General features: G+C 49.1%; 1 protein-coding gene across 1 annotated transcript; it reads right to left on the bottom strand.

Annotated features, from left to right (window-relative positions):
* Positions 1-3,797: 3,797 nt before the first annotated feature.
* On the bottom strand, positions 3,798-16,805 carry PLAUR (plasminogen activator, urokinase receptor). Its single transcript, XM_055309472.1, has 7 exons — positions 16,677-16,805; positions 14,631-14,741; positions 13,555-13,698; positions 8,061-8,219; positions 7,350-7,484; positions 5,622-5,768; positions 3,798-4,336 (listed from the first exon to the last, which is right to left on the bottom strand). The coding sequence occupies exons 1-7, from the start codon at positions 16,732-16,734 to the stop codon at positions 4,083-4,085; spliced, it is 1,008 nt and encodes a 335-aa protein (XP_055165447.1). The 5' UTR covers positions 16,735-16,805; the 3' UTR covers positions 3,798-4,082.
* Positions 16,806-17,168: the final 363 nt, after the last annotated feature.

The following is a 17,168-nucleotide window of genomic DNA, read 5'->3' as shown; positions in this document are numbered from 1 at the left end:
CAGAGAGAGAGAGAGGCAGAGACACAGGCAGAGGGAGAAGCAGGCTCCATGCACTGGGAGCCCGATGTGGGATTCGATCCCAGGTCTCCTGGATCGCGACCTGGGCCAAAGGCAGGCGCCAAACCACTGTGCCACCCAGGGATCCCAATAAATAAAATCTTAAAAAAAAAAAGTAAGACGTTTATCCAACTGCACCACCAAGGCACCTCCCCCCTACCACCCCACCTTTTTCCTTTTTAAGAGAATCTTGATTTTGTTCAGGTATCTACCTTTCTTTAGTAGCCAGATGATGTGAGGGAAGCCTCAGGAGTGGGGTCTGAATATATGTGCTCAATATTGTGGTTCTATGCCCCCTTCCAGTGATTGTTGTAGGCATAGGTGTATGAAACACGTCAGGCAAATAAAATGTGAGAGCAAGTCAGCTTGGAATTGTTGGCTTAATCCTTCTTTGTTTTAAAAAAAGAGGCCCAAGAAGAGATGGCCTTTTGTTATTGCCTCTGAATGTGGGTGTGATGTCTGGAATTGCAGCGGCCATCTTGAGGCCATGAGGTGGACAAGCCTGAATGGATCTTTTAGTACTTAGCGGAAGACATTGAATTAGTCAACTCAGGAACTGCCCTGACTCATGATCTCTTATCATGTAGGATAATCAATTTCTCCTTTGTTTCAACCATTTTGAGCCGAGTGTCCTGTTACATACATCCTTGGCCTCTGTATTGCCCCTGATTCATATAGAATATGTGGAGGCAGCCCTGCTTGCAGATTAAAGCATCCAAGTGATGGTAACTTTTTTAGTTCGTCCCCCATCCTGTGGTAAGATCTCTCGCACAGAGGCTGCTTTCCCAGCTCCGGCTGAGTGGGCTGTATACCATGAAAACTGCAAGAGCAGTGGATGCTTGTTCACGACCTGAACAACTGTACCAGCTTCCTGACTTAGATGTGAACCTCCCTGGCTGTAGCAGAGAGGGTCAGAGGCAGAGGCCTGACCCAAACTAGACCCCATCAGAGTCTGTCTGCTAGCTACAATTTTAGAGCTGGGACACTAGGGGTTCTTGGTACTTGACATTTCAAGGGCATATTTGGCTACTCTGGGTGAAGCAGAAGGGGGTCTGTGGAGAGACAGAAAAATAAAGTAGAAGCCCACAAGGGAAGCTACACATTTAGAGAGAGACAGAGACAGAGAGAGATTCTGAAAAAGGGAGACAATCTTGATTTCACACAGCTTTTCAATTCTGTTTCTTGTCCCTGGTGAGGCCCAGAGAACTAGCTCTTGCTTGGATTCTAAACTTCCAATAACGTTGTCGTTTTGCTTAAGTCAGCTTAAACGGATTTTATTTCTTGCAACCGAAATCCCTAAACAAAATCTTGGGAACCGTTAATGATGAGGTCCTGATCACAAGCTCTGGAGTAGAACATTGTGAGAAAAGTATCCTGAGCCTGGATATCTGCTGTGAGACATCGAGGGGCATGTATCTCAAACCTCTGATCCTTACCGGAGGGCATGCTGGGAGGTGTAATCCTAGTGCCCAATCTCTGCCACAGGGTCTCGTGGGAGATGCAGTCCATTCTTGGTGTAAGGCATCATGGGAAATGTATTCCTAGCCTCCAGTCTCTGCTGGAGGGCATCGTGGTGGATGTATGTAATCCTAGCCTCCAACCCCTGTGGGAGGGAATCATAGGAAGGGTGAAACTACCCTCAATTTTAATTGTAGAGCTGCTTAGAAAATGTTATCTTGGCCTCATCTCTGCTGTAGGGCATCATGAGAAATACAGCCCTTGCCTGTTTTTTGTTGTAAGATACCATAGAAGATGTGCTCCTTCCTTCCCTCCCTCCCTCCCTCCCTCCCTCCCTCCCTCCCTCCCTCCCTTCCTTCCTTCCTTCCTTCCTTCCTTCCTTCCTTCCTTCCTTCCTTCCTTCTTTCTTAATTACCTGCCATGTTCCAGGCATTATTCATTTAGGTACTGTGAATACAGTAGTAGTAAGCAAATAAAGGTCTTGCCCTTTATGGAGATTATAGTGGGGAGAGTTAGCTAAATACCAAACAAATGGCTACTCCCGTTAACCATTGCCGCATAACAAAATGCCCCCAAACTCAGTGGTGTGAAACCGTAACCTTTTTTAGGACTCTATGGGTCAGGGATTTGAGCAAGGCACAGCAGGATCAGTGCATATCTGCTCTACAATGAACTGCGGCTCAAATGGGCTGGCTGGAACAGCTGGAGGTGAGTGGGATGGTTTACTTGGTGCCATGTATCTGAAACCTTAGTTCTGGACGCTGGCCCGTGTTGTGGATTGAACTGTGTCCCCTCACCTTGCCCAATACATTGAAATTCTAACCCTTAGGACCTATGAATGTGACCTTATTGGAAATTAAGTCTTTGCAGGTGGGATTAAGATGAGGTCACACTGGATTGGGGCGGGGGGGCTTTCAATCCAATGATTGGTATCCTTATTAGGAGAGAGAAAGATTTGGAGCCACATAGCCACATTCACTGAGAAGAAGGCTATGTGATGAGAGAAGCAGAGATTGGAGTAGCATGACTGCAAGCCCAGGAACACCAAGAATTGTCAGCAGCCCCCAGAAGCTAGGACGAGGCCAGGAAAGATTCTTCCCTAGCGAATTTAGAAAGAGCATGGCACTGCCAACACCTTGATTTCAGACTTCTAGCATCCAGAACTCTGAGAGAATACATTCCTGTTGCCAGAAGCCACCTAGTTTGAGATTTTGTAGTTATTGCAGCAGTCCCAGGAAACAAAGACAGCTGGGCTTCCTGATTGTCCTGCACATTACACCTGCTGAGGTTGGGATGTCTGGGGTCTCTCCTTGGCCCACTGGTCTGGTGTCTCAGCTGAGATGGCTGGAACATCTGGGGCTCTCTCCACATATGGCATCCGTGCATCAGTAGCATGGGTGTCCCCAGAGCATGGCAGTCTCAGTGCAGGAGGAGTTTTACATGGCAGCTGGTTTCCCCAGAGCCGGTTTCCCAAAGCCTGGACCTAGAACATGGCACAGCATGATTTCCACCACATTCTATTGGTCAAAGCACTCACAGAGCCACTCGTGTTCAAGAGGTGGAGATACTGGGCTCACCTCTTTAAGCCACCCCAATGACCATGGATGATATGTGATTTGAGGAGGTCCTAAAAAGAAACCCCTGTCCCTTACCTGCCCCGATATACCACGGAAGATGCCTTATCCTTTTCTTCATTAGCCATAGGGTCCTGGGAAATGTAGTATTGTCTCTATGGGATTGTCTCAGCGAATCAGAGGAAACATGAAGTCCTCAATACTGTGCCCCAAGAGTGCCATTGAAATGATAGTTCTGGTTTTTTCTTAGTCTGATGGCATCCTAGGAAAAATAGCCTAGCCTTTATCTCTTGCCACCAGGGCACCAGGGAAAATGTAGTCCTGTCCTTCCTTCTTCCTTACTGCAGGGCCTCCAGGGAATTCTGGCCATCAGATTATCCCTCTCATTTATCTCCTGTCTCAGAGACCCCCCAGGAAATGCAGATGCCTCTCCTTAGAACAACAAAGTAGTCTTGACCTTTGGAGCTGGGGAGAAGAGACTGGAAAGTTAGTGCTTGGGTAAGTGAACTGGAGCCCAGAAATAGGAGGGCAATGTGGAGGTGGCTTAGGTGGAGGCACACCTAGAACTGCTCCCAAGGCTGGGGGCCAAGTGCTTGGGTTCTACAATGTGACCCCTAATCCCAGGAACTGGATGAAAAGTGCCCCCCCATTCATTGTTGCAAAGATTGATGCTAGGGAGGAGGGAAGATCGGGTCTTGTTCATTGGTATAAAAATCTTTATTTAAGTATAAAATATTAAATAAAACAAATATTAATTAATAATAACAACGGTGCAACACTGCTAACATAATAAACCTCTCTTGCTGGCCTGCGGTCTTTCTTCAGCTTTTCTCTCCTGGTTCTGCAACTCTGTGAGACAGGTGTCTTAACGGCTGGGAAAACAGACCCAGAGAGGGTGGCACACTGGCCTGAGGTCACACAGCAAGTCTGCAGGGCTGGGAGCTGAGGGCAGCTGACCTCCCTGGATCCAGCCAGGGTAGGGGGAGTGGGGGATCAGGTCCAGAGGAGAGTGCCTCCCCATAGTCTGGCAGTTAGTAGCAAGGTGATGGTGAGGCTGAGGTGGGCAGGACCAGGCCGGGGGGCACCGCCTATGCGAGGCTGGTGATCCAGGATTGGGTGGTTACAGCTGTTGTCAGTACAGCATGAGACATTGAGATGGGTCATGCTGAAGGCTTCAGCCACGTGGAGACTCTGGCACCATGAGGGGGTCGCACAGCCTCGAACTGTGTAGCTCGGATTGCCCAGCCCTGAGGAGAGAGAAGACTGCATGAGACTCCCAGCTCCTGGGGCTGGGCCTGCAGTGCTCACGGGTGACATGCCACCTTGTGGTGGATGCCACCCGAAGAAAGCAACAGTTTCAAGTGTGGTCCCTCAGACCCTTTCGGGGGAACCAAGAAGTCAAAACTACTCTCATAATAATGCTAAAGCATCATTTGACTTTTCCACTCTTGTAAGTGCACAGTGGGTTTTCCAGAAACCCTGGGACATGTGACCTCCAGCTGACTGAATGCAGAGCCCGATATGAGGTTTCAGCTGTCTTCTATCGAGCCGGACATTAAAGAGATTTGCAAAATAGTAGAACAATGCTGGTCTTCTTGTTAAATGTTTCCATTTTGGAGACTTATTTTTTTTCTAGTAAAAAATATGTTCACATGGAATGAGGTTTTATTTTATATTTATATTTTTTATATTTATCTTTTCTATAACCCACTGGAAAACCCACATGGAGTGGGGTTTTATTTTATATTTTATATTTAAAATAAATTAATAGCGATGCCTGGGTGGGTCAGTAGGTTAAGCGTCCAACTCTTGGTTTTAGCTCAGGTCATGAGATCAAGCTCTGTGTCCGGCTCCACACTGGGTATGAAGCCTGCTTAAACTTCTCTCTTCCTCTCCTTCTGCCCTCTCTCCCTCCCCTATTCACAGGCTCTCTCTCTCTCTAAAAATAATAAATTAATAATTAATAAATACATCTCTTAAGATACCTCAGTTTTAACTCTTGATGCAGTAAATATCTATAGATATAACTGACATAAGTAATAATTTTTAAAAGCACAAAAGAGTTTTGAGATGAAAAGGTGTGACAATCACTGGAGTGGGGAGACATGCCCGGAATGGCCCAGGATGAAAGCCCAGATGTCCGTGAAGTCCCTTTGCTTGTGGGAAGTCCCATGCCCAGAGAAGTCCACATTTCTGTTGCTGAAACACCTGCTTTTTTTTTTTTTTTTTTAAGATTTTGTTTACTCGTGAGAGAGGCAGACACATAGGCAGAGGGAGAAGCAGGCTCCCATATGGGACTCATCCCAGGACTCTGGGATCACGACCTGAGCCAAAGGCAGATGCTCAACCACTGAGCCACCCAGGTGCCCCAAACACCCACTTCTTAATGAAGTCCTAATTCCTGATGACACTTTGCACCCCCGTGAAGGAAGGCCTCTCTTTCCCACAGGAAGACCCACCTCAGCAAAGTCAACCTCTAGCCAACAACCCCTGCCCACAAGTATCCTCTCCCAGCCTCCTAGAAGGGCTCACCATTAGTGCCCGTGGCGTCCAGACATTGATTCATGGGGCCTCGGCAGGCAATTAAGGAAGTCTCTTCAGAGGAACAACCATGGGTGCTGTTCCCCTCACAGCCGTAACACTGGAGGCCGTTCAGAGGCAGGTTTTGAAGCTCCAGGACTTGGAAGAAGACAAGCGACACAGAAACCAAGGAAATTAGTCTGGAGGTGTGGGCAGGGGAGGGGTGGAAGGGTGTCCTTCCTTGTATTACCCTCCCCTAGAACTGTCAACTTGCAGCTTGAGATGTCATGGAGCCACCTTGTGGTCAGGCCTTGGAAAGGCACTGTCTTCTGGGGGGTTCTTTCTAGAACCTGTGAGAGAAATCCCACCTGCCGGCTCCTCCTCAGGCCCTATCTGATCAGGCGAGCAGCTGTGGAAGATGAAACAGTCCCTGCCCTACAGCACTGACCACTTAGAGCCACATTGTCCAATATGGTAGCCACTAGCCACGTGCACTTGTTTACATTTATGCTGAAATGAATTCATATTAACTAAAATTCAAAATTCAGTTCCCATTGCAAGTGCTCAATAGCCATACGAGTTGGTGGCTATCATATTGGACAGTACAGATGTAGCACATTTCTATCACCATGGAAAGTTCTGTTGGACGGTACTGGTTTATAGAGGCAGAATATCACGAAGGAGCGAGATTATAGTGGAGGGGAGGGACAGGGAGTGTTTCCCTGAGGACGAAATTTAAATCCAAGACCTAACAAATGAGAAGAAGCCAGCCAGGTAAACTCATGGGGGAGTCGTGTTCCTGGTGGAGGGTACCTCGTGTGCAAAGGCCACGAGGCAGGATGGAGTTTGGCAGGTGCAGAAACTCAATGTAGATCGTCAGGCAGATGGGTGCCGGATTACACAGAGCACAGGAAGGTCTTTGGATTTTATTTTGAGAGCAAGAAGTGGCTGCAGTGCTTGAGGATGGAGAGTGACATGCTCTGGTTGACATTTTTTTAAAGATTTTTATTTATTTGCTTATGAGAGACAGAGAGAGAGAGAGAGAGAGAGAGGCAGAGACACAGGCAGAGGGAGAAGCAGGCTCCATCCAGGGAGCCCAACGTGGGACTCGATCCCCGGTCTCCAGGATCAGGCCCTGAGCTGAAGGTGGCGCTAAACCACTGAGCCACCTGGGCTGCCCTCTGGTTGACATTTTTAAGAAATCACTCTTGCAGGGCACGCCTGGGTGGCTCAGTGGTTGAGCGTCTGCCTTTGGCTCAGGTCGAGATCCCGGGTCCTGGGATTGAGACCCGCAACAGGCTTCTCGTCAGGAGCCTGCTTCTCCCTCTGCCTGTGTCTCTGCCTTTCTCTGAATAAATACATAAAATATTTTTAAAAATCACTCTTGCTGCTCTGTTGAGCATTGGCTTGTAGGAGGCAAGAGTGGAAGCAGAGGGACCAGCGAGAAGGTTATTGCAACAATCTAGGCAAGAAAAAAAAAAAAAAACAATCTAGGCAAGAGCTCCTGGTGGCATGGACCAGGGCACTGAGCAGTGGAAAAATTCAAGGAAGTATAAAGTTCTTGGCAAAGATTTGGTGGCCTCATTGAATTCCCACATAAGCCTTCTTTGAGGAAGGGCTTTCAGAAGAGAGAGAGACCTAGAGAGGAAGGGGTGGCCTGTGAGTGAGTGAGTGGCAGTAGCCCAGGTACACCTCTGTCCTGACCCCAGACCTCACTCCATGTGGTCCCCTGTCCCTCACCTGGGCCTGCATTGCATTTGGTGGTGTTGCAGCACCGCAGGAAGTGGAAGGTGTGGTTGTTGTGGAAGCCGGTGGGGCCTGGGCAGCCGGGGAGGTTGCCACAGCCGCGGGTGTGGTGCTCATCCCTTGGACTGTCTGTCGGGGGCAGAGGAGAGAGGTCAGATTGTTCAGGGGCTGAGACTGGCTTTGTCCACCACTGCACCAGTCATCTGTCCATTTCCTGCCTCACTGTTCACTATAGGAGCCTCGTTTTATTTGGGGCAGCCATATATCGAGCCAAAAAACACATTTTCCAGCCTCCACAGGTATAATCATGTAGCTAAGTCCTGGCCAATATGATATAAATAGAAGACTTCATGAGACTTCCAGAAAGGAGAACCTTCACAAAAGGAGGGGTGCCTACTTTTTGTCCCTCTTCCTCTTTCTCCTTCCTGGAACTTGGACATGAGGCCTGGAGCTCTGGTGGCCATCTTGGACAATGAGGCAATCTTGAGAATGGAAGCCAATATACAAGCAACATGAAAGTATCTGGGTTCCTGGTGACAGTAGAACTGTCCTGTGGCTCAGGACTTTCTATCATGGGACTTTTTTTTGTGTGAGAGAACTAACTTTCTACCTTGCTTAAATACTTGTTATTCTGGGGTCATTGTTAAGGGTGGCTTTGGGGTGGAACAAAGCAGGGAGGAGGAGCTGCTGGCAGGAAGAGCTCACCTTCCAGGCCCCTGTCGGTCACCACTTCCACACACTGTTCTGTAGGGCTGCGGCATTGCAGGCTCTGGTCCCAGCCCCTCTCACAGCTCAGATCTGAGGAGCCGCAGGAAACACATTCGAGGTACCGGCTTCGGGTTCGGGGAAAGGTGGAAACCCGACCTGTTTGGGGAGAGGCGGGATGGTGAGACTCCATGAGAGAGTTCGGGAAATCTAGCTCCCTTGAAGGTTCACCTTAGCATCAATTCCTCCTAATCTCACCTTTCAGTCAATCATCAAAGCCTTGCCCATCCTACCTCCTGTATCTTTCTAGCATTCATCCCCTCCATCCCCAAGACCAGGTCAGAACTCCTTCAATACCAGCTTCCTCCCTGGCCTCCTGCTTTTCATCCTTGCCCCCGACCCCACCCACTGCATCCCCACATGGCCCTAGAAGGATGTTTCTAATACTCACATCTGATCCTGCCTCTGCTCTGTTCAAAACCCCTCCATGGCTCCCCCGTGCCCTCGAATAAAATCCAAGCTACTCAGTGTGGCATTCAAGGCCAATCGACATCTGGGTCCGGGCTACCTCTCTTGCCCATCTCTCTCCACTAACCCTTCAGACTCTACTCCCCATGACCTCCACATTCTCTGAATGTACATGCTGACTGGCATCCAGCCTTTGCCAGGAACATGCTTCCTTGGCCCCTTACTTTCCCTGTCTCCTCCTACTCATTCTTCGGGCATCATCTCAAATTTCACCTCCTCTGTGAAGCGCTCCCTGACCTCCGAGGCTGGATCAGATGCCCCTCTGGGCTCCCCAATCCCAGCCATGCCCACTTTGGGTCATCCCTGTCTGACTGGACTCTGAGCCCTGGGGTTAGGACCAGGGCTGTCCTGATCATTACTGTGTCCCAACACCACCCAGCACAGGGCCAGGGCCAGTGCCAGGGCCAGAAAAGACATTCAGTAAATATTTGTTAAATGAATGAATGAATAATTGCTTAAAACCCTGCTGTTGTTTCCTGTGGTCGCCAATCTCCAAGAAGGCCCACTGGTAGGCAAGCTTCCTGGTAGGCATGCGCAAAGAATAGGGCTGACCTGTGTCATTAATGGGATATTGCGGAAATGACCACATATGACTCCTGTGCTAGATCATAAAAGGCGTCAAACTTCTTCCTGGCTCTCTCTTGGATTACTTGGTCTGGAGGGAATCCAGCTGTCATGTGGTTAGGACACTTAAACACCCCGTGGTTAAGTCTACGTGGCAAGGAACTAAGGCCTTTGTCCAAGCCACAGAGCAGACCATCCATGTGAGTAAAGCTCCCTCGGGAGCCTTCCAATGACTGTAGCTCAGCTGTCCTCTTGACTGCAGCCTCATGAAAGATCTAGAACCACCTACTTAAGCCACTTCCAGATTCTTGAGTTTCAGAAACTTTGTGAAATAATACATGCTCATTTTTGTTTTAAGTTTTGGGACAATCTATAATGTGGTGATAGATAATTAATACACTACCTGATTATGTCAGGGATCCAAGCCTCACTTGGTTGGTTTGTGATAACTCTACCTCTCACACCTGCTGGTCCAGGCCAAGTGGATGAATTATTTTTCCCTGGAAACACTATAGTCATTCCTCTGGCCAGGCCTTGGCTCACACCATTCCAAAGCCTGGCATGCCCTCCTTCCTGACCCCATATATCCAGCTGAGTTGGGGCCAAGTCTTACATAAGGGAGAGGGCAGTCTCAGCTACTCTCTCAACTGGCAGGCCAGCTGCTGGAATTAGGTGAATCATTCAACATCCAAAGCCAAATCTTCCCCAACCCTAAAGAAATAAGTAAAATGCCAACAACTCATGTCTTTTCACATGAGTTTCCATGAAAATGAAAACACAAATTGCCATCACTACCATCATACCACCCTTGGGTTGCCTTGTGAACTCTTCTTCTTATGTCACTCTTCTAAATGTGGCTGATCCTCATTATTTTGTCTTAGGCCCTTTTCATTTCTCGTGATGCACACTTTCTCCCATGGGGATGTTATCCATTGACCTGGCTTCATTTCCACATGTTTGCTGGGAACTCACTGCAGGCAGGACTCCTCTCTGAGCTCCACACTTGTACACTCATTTGCCTCTTGGTGGCCCTCTGGCCATCTCTCAAACACCTGGAGTCTCTACATGCCCCCAAGGAAGCTTTCCATTTTCTCCATCTTCTCCAAACTTGTCCTTGTCTCCTGAATTCCATATCTCTGAGGTGGTCCCATTCAGTCTCCCAAAGCAGAAACCTGGCAGGTTCCTTGATCCTCCACATCTAGGCATCAATCTGAAGACTTTTACTGACCTGTCTTCTAGTTCTTTAATCCTTTTGCCTCATTGCCTCTGGTCTTCATTAAGTACATCTATTGAGTTCTTAATATCAGTCCGTATTCTGTGTTTCCTGTTTGACTCTTTTAAAAAATGGGACCCACATTTCTGCTAAAACTTGTCCTTTCCTCTATTTTTTTGGACTATATTGATCATGGCTATTTTAAATTTTCCTGTTTAATAACTCCACTATCTGAATCATTATGAGTCTGTTTCTACTATTGGATTTTTCTCTAGGTTTCCAGTTTATTGGTCCTTTTAATTTTCTTTGGGATGCTTTGTAAATTTTTATTAGATTCCAGGCATCCAAATGAAAACTTGTAAAGGCTCTAAATAATGTTATTTTCTTCCCAAGAAGGTCAGGTTTTCTTCTCGCTGAAGATCAGGTGTAGGTGTTTTTAGGGCTGGTTTCTTTTAGTTTTGCCCTTATGCCTAGGGTATGGTCTCAGAGGAAAGCTTGGGATGGTTACCAAGGCCTCTCTCTCTAACTTGGCAACTTTGGTTTCCCCAGCATCATATGCCTGCTGGAATCCTCGTTCAATTCTGTCGCTTCCCAGATACTATTTTCTGCTGAGTTTCTTGGAGTCTCACCCTCTGCATATATGGCTTGCCAGGAAATCTGCAGATTTGGGGACTCCCTTTTCTGTGGTTCCATTCGTTCCAGGATTCTACCTTTCATTTTCCAGACACTCTGGCAACCCTAGACTCTAACCCCTGTCTTCTCAGTCTAGCAATGATCTCTCTTATTTGGGTTTTATTTCCCCTTCACAGTAGTGAATTGGGAAGTGCACTCAAGGATTAAGCCAGCTTTCCACGGAACTCAGTTTCTGTGCTTCTTTTTATTTCAAAGATTGTAGCACTGCAAGTTCCTCTCTTCATCAGCTGCTCTCCACTGACCTCAAGTAATTGTTTATCATGTGTCTAGCTTTTCTTTCATTGGCAGATTAGTTTGATACATGTGACTCCATCATGACCAGAATTGCAAACCCACCCCCATGTCTAATCCACCAAGTCCTGTTCATCTACCTGCTAACTAGTTCTTGAAATCCACTCACTTCTCTCCATGTGCAGGGTTGACATTCTAATGCATTCACGCTCTTCTTCATCTGGACAGCCTTACCCACCTCCAAGTTGGACTGCCTTCATCTACTTTTCCTCCATCATTGCTTTCCTCTGAGGTCAGAATAATTTGTTCAAGAATACAAATCTGATCATGATACTCTCTGCTTAAAACTCTTTTATGGCTGAGGCACCTGGATGACTCAGTTGGTTGAGTGTTAGACTCCTGGTTTCCACTCAAGTCATGATCTCATTATTGTGGGATCAAGCCCCTCCCCCTGCTCATGCTCTCTCTCTTGCTCTCTCTCTCAAATAAATAAAAGAATCTTAAAAGAAAAAAAAAAATACAAAACCCTTGGGGCACCTGGGTGGTTCAATTGGTTAAGTGTCCAACCTCATGATTTCAGCTTAGGTCATGATATCATGGGTCATGATATTGAGCTCTGAGTTGGCCTCTTCTTTCAGCCAGCTGGGTGTCTGCTTGAGATTCTCTCCTTCTGCCCCTCCCCGCCACTCTCATACTTACGGGCTCTCTTGCTCTCTCTTTCTAAAATAAATAAATAAATCTAAAAAGCAAACAACCAAAAAATCCTTTTATGACCTCCCACTGTTGCCTGTATGGTCTATATTCCTCACCACAGCCTACAAGGCCCTGTGTAATATGACCCTGCCAATTTCACCAGCTCCTCTTGCCCTGTTTTATCCCTTTCTCCAGCCACATCACTTTCATCTACCTCTGGGCTCTTGTGTCTGTTGATTTTCCTAAAAAACTCTTTCCATTGTCTTTTTAACAGTCTTACTCCTACTCATCCCTCAAGATGCAGCTTAGTTATTGCTTCCTGTAGGAAAACTTCCTTGACCCAAGTACAGTTTCTCCCCTAGGGTCCCACAGCCCCTACTCTTCATCCATCTCAGCCCTGATCACTCTGGCCTCTGTCTCCCTTATCTCAGCCATGAAAATTCTGGACTGTACTTCCCAACTACAGCTCTGACCCCTCTAAGACCAGAGAGCTCATGGTTCTGATCCCTCTGCCTGTGCTTCCCATCCTGGTTCTGACTAATCTGAGCAGTCGATGTCTGGTGATGGGTCTGTCACTCCTATTCCCACCCTACTGGACTGTAAGCCCATGGTAAGGCCCAAAGCTAACTTGGTCACTTCTGTATGCCAGTTTCACATAAATACAGGATGTGGTTTAACCAACTATTCTGGTCACCACAAACAGGGTAAAATGGCCTTAGAAACGGTGGGGGGGGGGGAGCTGTGGGGCACCTGGATCACTCAGTGGTGGAGTGTCTGCCTTTGGCTCAGGTCATGATCCCAGGGTCCTGGGATCAAGTTCTGCATCAGGCTCCCCGTGGGAAGTCTGCTTCTCCCTCTGCCTATGTCTCTACCTCTCTCTCTGTGTCTCTCATGAATAAATAAATAAAATCTTTAAAAAGAGAAAAGAAATGGGTGGCTGATATTGCTTTACCACTTACTACATTACCAAACTGACAGTTGCTTTCTCAAGCTTGCTGTTGGACCCCTGACCACTCCCAACTCTCTCTGTAGAACCCCATGCCTCCAAGATCCATCAGCTACAGCGAGGGCTGTGGGATTCTTCTGATTGGTCAATATCTTCTGCATTGACTGATATTGTTAAATATTTTTAATATTATCTATGATTAGGAGAATCACTTAGACTTGATTATCAGTACTTCCCTTAAGCACATCTAACAAAAAGATGAAGCTGTGCCCTCTCTCTTGTCATTTCCTTGATAATAAACATCTGATTCAGTCTCTGCCAGAGAAAGTTTGAGGTCAGGATGGATGAACAAGAAATAGGGCAAACGTAGGTGCTCTGCTTACTGACGTCATTGTGACTGGTCTGGTCTTAACCAATTTCCTTCCTTACCAGGCTCAGAAAGAGGAATCCGAATGCATGACCAAGCAACATGCATCCATGCTTCCCACCCTCTCCTGTGGAAACTGGAGAATTTGAGCTTTTCTAAGTCTTTTTGTTAAACTGACATTTGAGAGTTGGGCTGGTGGGGAGACAGTCAGGAGGATGATGAGTACGGGGTTGGGGATGGTGAGGGCTGCCCAACTCACCAGAGGTGGGTTGGTTGCACAAGTTGGTCCCACATACGGCTTCCGTAAGAGTGATGATCCTCATGCCTGTCCGATAGCTCATGGTCCTGTTGCTCTTCTCTGGGTGGGTACAGCCTCTCTCCACCACCTCCAGCTCATCACCATCTGTGAGGAATGTGTCTTTGTTATCCCAAAGGCTCCCCCAGGCCCAACCAGCCTCTGGCACTCCTGACCATAAGGTCACCCACTTCTGGGGCTGATCCTTGCCAGGCCTCTGCTCTTGGGTCCAACTGTCTCCCCTCCTCATCCTCCCATCACAGGGGGCCTACCATCTCTTAGTGGCCACACTATCACTGAGGCCGACTGGATCCACCCTTCTCTCCCAGCTTAAATTTGAAAGATACAGTTAAAGTCTTCTGTTCATCTCCCTAAATCCCATTCCCCTTATGCCCTGTCCAGAAGCAAGCACTGGTGTAGGTAATTCCCACACTAGATATGCATAACAATGTATACTATTATTTATTTATACATTATTTATTGCATATTGTTATATACTATTTATATGAAAAGGTACCATACCCTGCAACATGTTTTTTTTTCTCTCAACCTGATGTTTTTGAGATGTATCCACTTTAATATCTACAGCTCAAGTTCCTTCATTTAAACTGCTGTGGAGCATTCCACTGTGTGATTATACCGTAATGTTTCTCCTCTGCTGATGACTAATCCATACCACAAACATGATTGCTAAGAACATTTTTATACATGTGTCCCTGGGCATGTATGTCTGAGGTTCTTCGAGGTTTCTATACTCCTAGGAAATTAAATTGCTGTCTCTAGGGTATGCTAATCTTCATCTGCACTAGATATTGCCAAATTGCTCTGTGCAGTGGATGCACCAATTTGTCCCCATTAGCAGGGTCTGCAGCTCCGCAACCTCATCCATCCCAGCACTGTCAGATTTTTAAATGCTTGTCAAACTGGTAGGTATGAAATTGGATCTCCTTGTCTTTTTTGTCTGCATTTCTCTGATTACTGGTGAAATAAGGTTTCTTGGTCACTTGAGTTCCCTGTTGCTCTGTAGAGGGGGAGCCCACCTTCCCATATGCGCATGATCGTGGTCCTGCAGAGGTCCTGGCCAGGGGTACACTCTTCCACCTGGCATTTCCCAGTACTCCCACACAGCATGCACTGCAGGCTCCAGGAGACTGGGTGGGGAAGAGGAAAGAGAGCAGAGATTGTTACAGCTCTGTGCCGCGATCTCCCCCTGCCCCCTTCATGCCCCAACACTAGGACCAAGTCTCCAGGCCTTGGGTGCTCAGGTTCGGGCTCCACATTCTTCCCGCCCCCCAGTTCCAACACTGGGTTCGGGTCAGCAGTACTTCCGGTCTATCTCTAGCCCAACGTTTTATCTACACCCCCTACCATAAAGCTCTATACCCTCTCATAATCCTTCCCTAAAGTTCTGTCCTGGCTCATTTTCCCTTGAATTCTGTATCAGCGCGCGGCCTACCCTGAATCCAATCCCACCCTCTTTGTGGATTGGGACGTTATAGCCCAGCTCCAGTTTAGATCCTTTCCCCCACCCCACTGGCCTACGGTCTATTCTGCTTCTCAAAGTCTCCTAAGGGTGTTCTGCTCTCACTCAACTGCAACTGACCTTTACAGTCTATTACAGTTCCCAGTGCCCTTCACTGACTGTCACCCCATTAATGCCCCCTTTCCACAGCCTCTCCCCATCGTTCTCTCCCCGCTCATCAGTCCAGGCCGAAGTTCTAACTCCGCCCATCAGCCCTGGGGAGGATCTTTTTTGTTTGTTTGTTTGCTTTTTAAAGATTTTATTTATTTATTCATGAGAGACACAGAGAGCCAGAGACATAGGCAGAGGGAGAAGCAGGTTTCCTGGAGGGAGCCCTATACAGTACTCCATCCTAGGATCCTGAGGATCACGACCTGAGCCAAAGGCCGGCGCTCAACCACTGACCACCCAGGTGCTGCACTAGAGAGGTTCTAGCCCCAACTGTAGCCTCCTCAAAGTTCTCTACCCCCAGCTCCTCCTCCAGATTCTCCCCCCACCCACTAGCTCTTCCTGAGGTTGTCTCCCCGCCTCCACAGCTCCTCCCCCGAGGGCCTCTCCCCGCCCCCAGCCCCTCCCCAGGTCCTCTCCCCACCCCCAGCCCTGCCCCCCGAGGTTCTCTCCCCGCCCCCGCCCCGCCCCCAAGGTCCTCGCCCCGCCCCAGCCCCGCCCCCGAGGTCCTCGCCCCGCCCCAGCCCCTCCCCAGGTCCTCGCCCCGCCCACTGGCTCCTCCCGAGGTTCCAGCCCCGCCCAGTAGCGCCCCCCGTAGTTATTTCTTGGCGCCCTAGCGCCGCCCCGGCGCCTTTGCCCGCACGCCAGGCCTCCCCTGCTGCGACCCGTTGCCCCCCTCCACACGCGCAGTCTTCCAGAGTCATTACTCATTCTTGGCCGCGAAAGGTCCGGAGAGCTTTCCGGGTTATTCACCGGGGAGCCGCTCCGCAACCCCCGGCTCTCTCTCGCCCGGCCCTGACTCAGTTCCTTCTCAGTTCCTTCTCGCTTTTCAACCCTCTCCCGTACATTTTCCGAGAGAGGAGTTGGGAGGGTAGCTAGGGGAGAGCGAAAGGGAAGGGTCCTCCAGGGACGAGCCCTGGATCCCCAGCCCCCGTCTCTGCGACTTCCGCCTCGGTCCTCGGGGTCTCTCAAGGGGCTGGGTCGGTGCGGGGACCGGGTGGTGCGGGGAGAGCCGTGGACGCCCCTGCGGGGCCAGGCTCGCACTCACTCAGGGCTGGAGGTAGGTTACCTCTCTACGGGGTTAAAAGAGTTTGGGCCGTCCAGTTTGAAACTGCACGGAAGGAGCTTAGAGGGGCGCATGGAATAAAGAGCGCGCTCACTCCACGGTGGCTGCTATTAACCGCCCTTGCTCCGCTCCTATTTTCTGAGCACCTACTGTGTGCCAGGTATACTGCTGTGTGCGGCTGCAGATGGCAGGAGGAATTATTATGCGAGTGGGAGGGCTGGGGACTGAGCCCTCTTCCAACTCATCACACTCTGGGCACCCCGCTCCCGCTCGTCCCTCCTCTACTGCGTCCCAGTTCCCAGCGCAGGCGTTTGGGCACCCAGGCCCTACCTGGAACGCAGGTCTGAAGCAACAGCCCCAGCAGCGGCAGCAGCAGCGGATGGCCCATGTCTGGAAGCAGCTCCTGTCTGTGGCTCCCTGCACCGCTCCGTCTGGCCCAGGGAAGGAGACAGTTTTGTGGCCCCGGGGCTCCTCCCAGAGATTTTACGAAAGAGCGAGTCAGCCCCAGATGCGTGGGTGCTTCCCCCTCCTCCCCCACTCACCCCTCCTCTTCAAACACTTCCTTTGCCAGGGCGCGGCCGGCCAGGAGTAGGGGGCTGGCTCTGCTGTGACTCATGTGGCCACGGTCACAGCTGTCTCCAGGCTGCCAAGGTGCAAATTCCACTTCTCCTTCCTCCTGCTACGGGACCTCAGCACGGGACTAAAACTTGTCCTGGTGGAATCAGAGAGCGACACAAACCATAAGAATCTCTTAACTCTAGGAAACAAACAGCGTTGTTGGAGGGGAGGTGGGTGCGGGAATATTAGAGTACTGGGTGTTAT

Source organism: Nyctereutes procyonoides, unplaced genomic scaffold (assembly GCF_905146905.1).
Source record: "Nyctereutes procyonoides isolate TBG_1078 unplaced genomic scaffold, NYPRO_anot_genome, whole genome shotgun sequence".
In the NCBI taxonomy this organism is placed as follows: domain Eukaryota; kingdom Metazoa; phylum Chordata; class Mammalia; order Carnivora; family Canidae; genus Nyctereutes; species Nyctereutes procyonoides.
This window is presented reverse-complemented; position numbering and strand designations above follow the sequence as displayed.

What these genes read in the sequence shown, in the direction of transcription:
- PLAUR (XM_055309472.1), bottom strand. Translation starts at nt 16,734, where the DNA reads ATGGGCCATCCGCTGCTGCTGCCGCTGCTGGGGCTGTTGCTTCAGACC. An exon ending in GATCATGCGCATATGGGAAG is followed by an intron (nt 13,699 to 14,630) that starts GTGGGCTCCCCC and finishes CATTCCTCACAG; the next exon opens with ATGGTGATGAGCTGGAGGTG. An exon ending in GTGCAACCAACCCACCTCTG is followed by an intron (nt 8,220 to 13,554) that starts GTGAGTTGGGCA and finishes CTCCCCAAACAG; the next exon opens with GTCGGGTTTCCACCTTTCCC.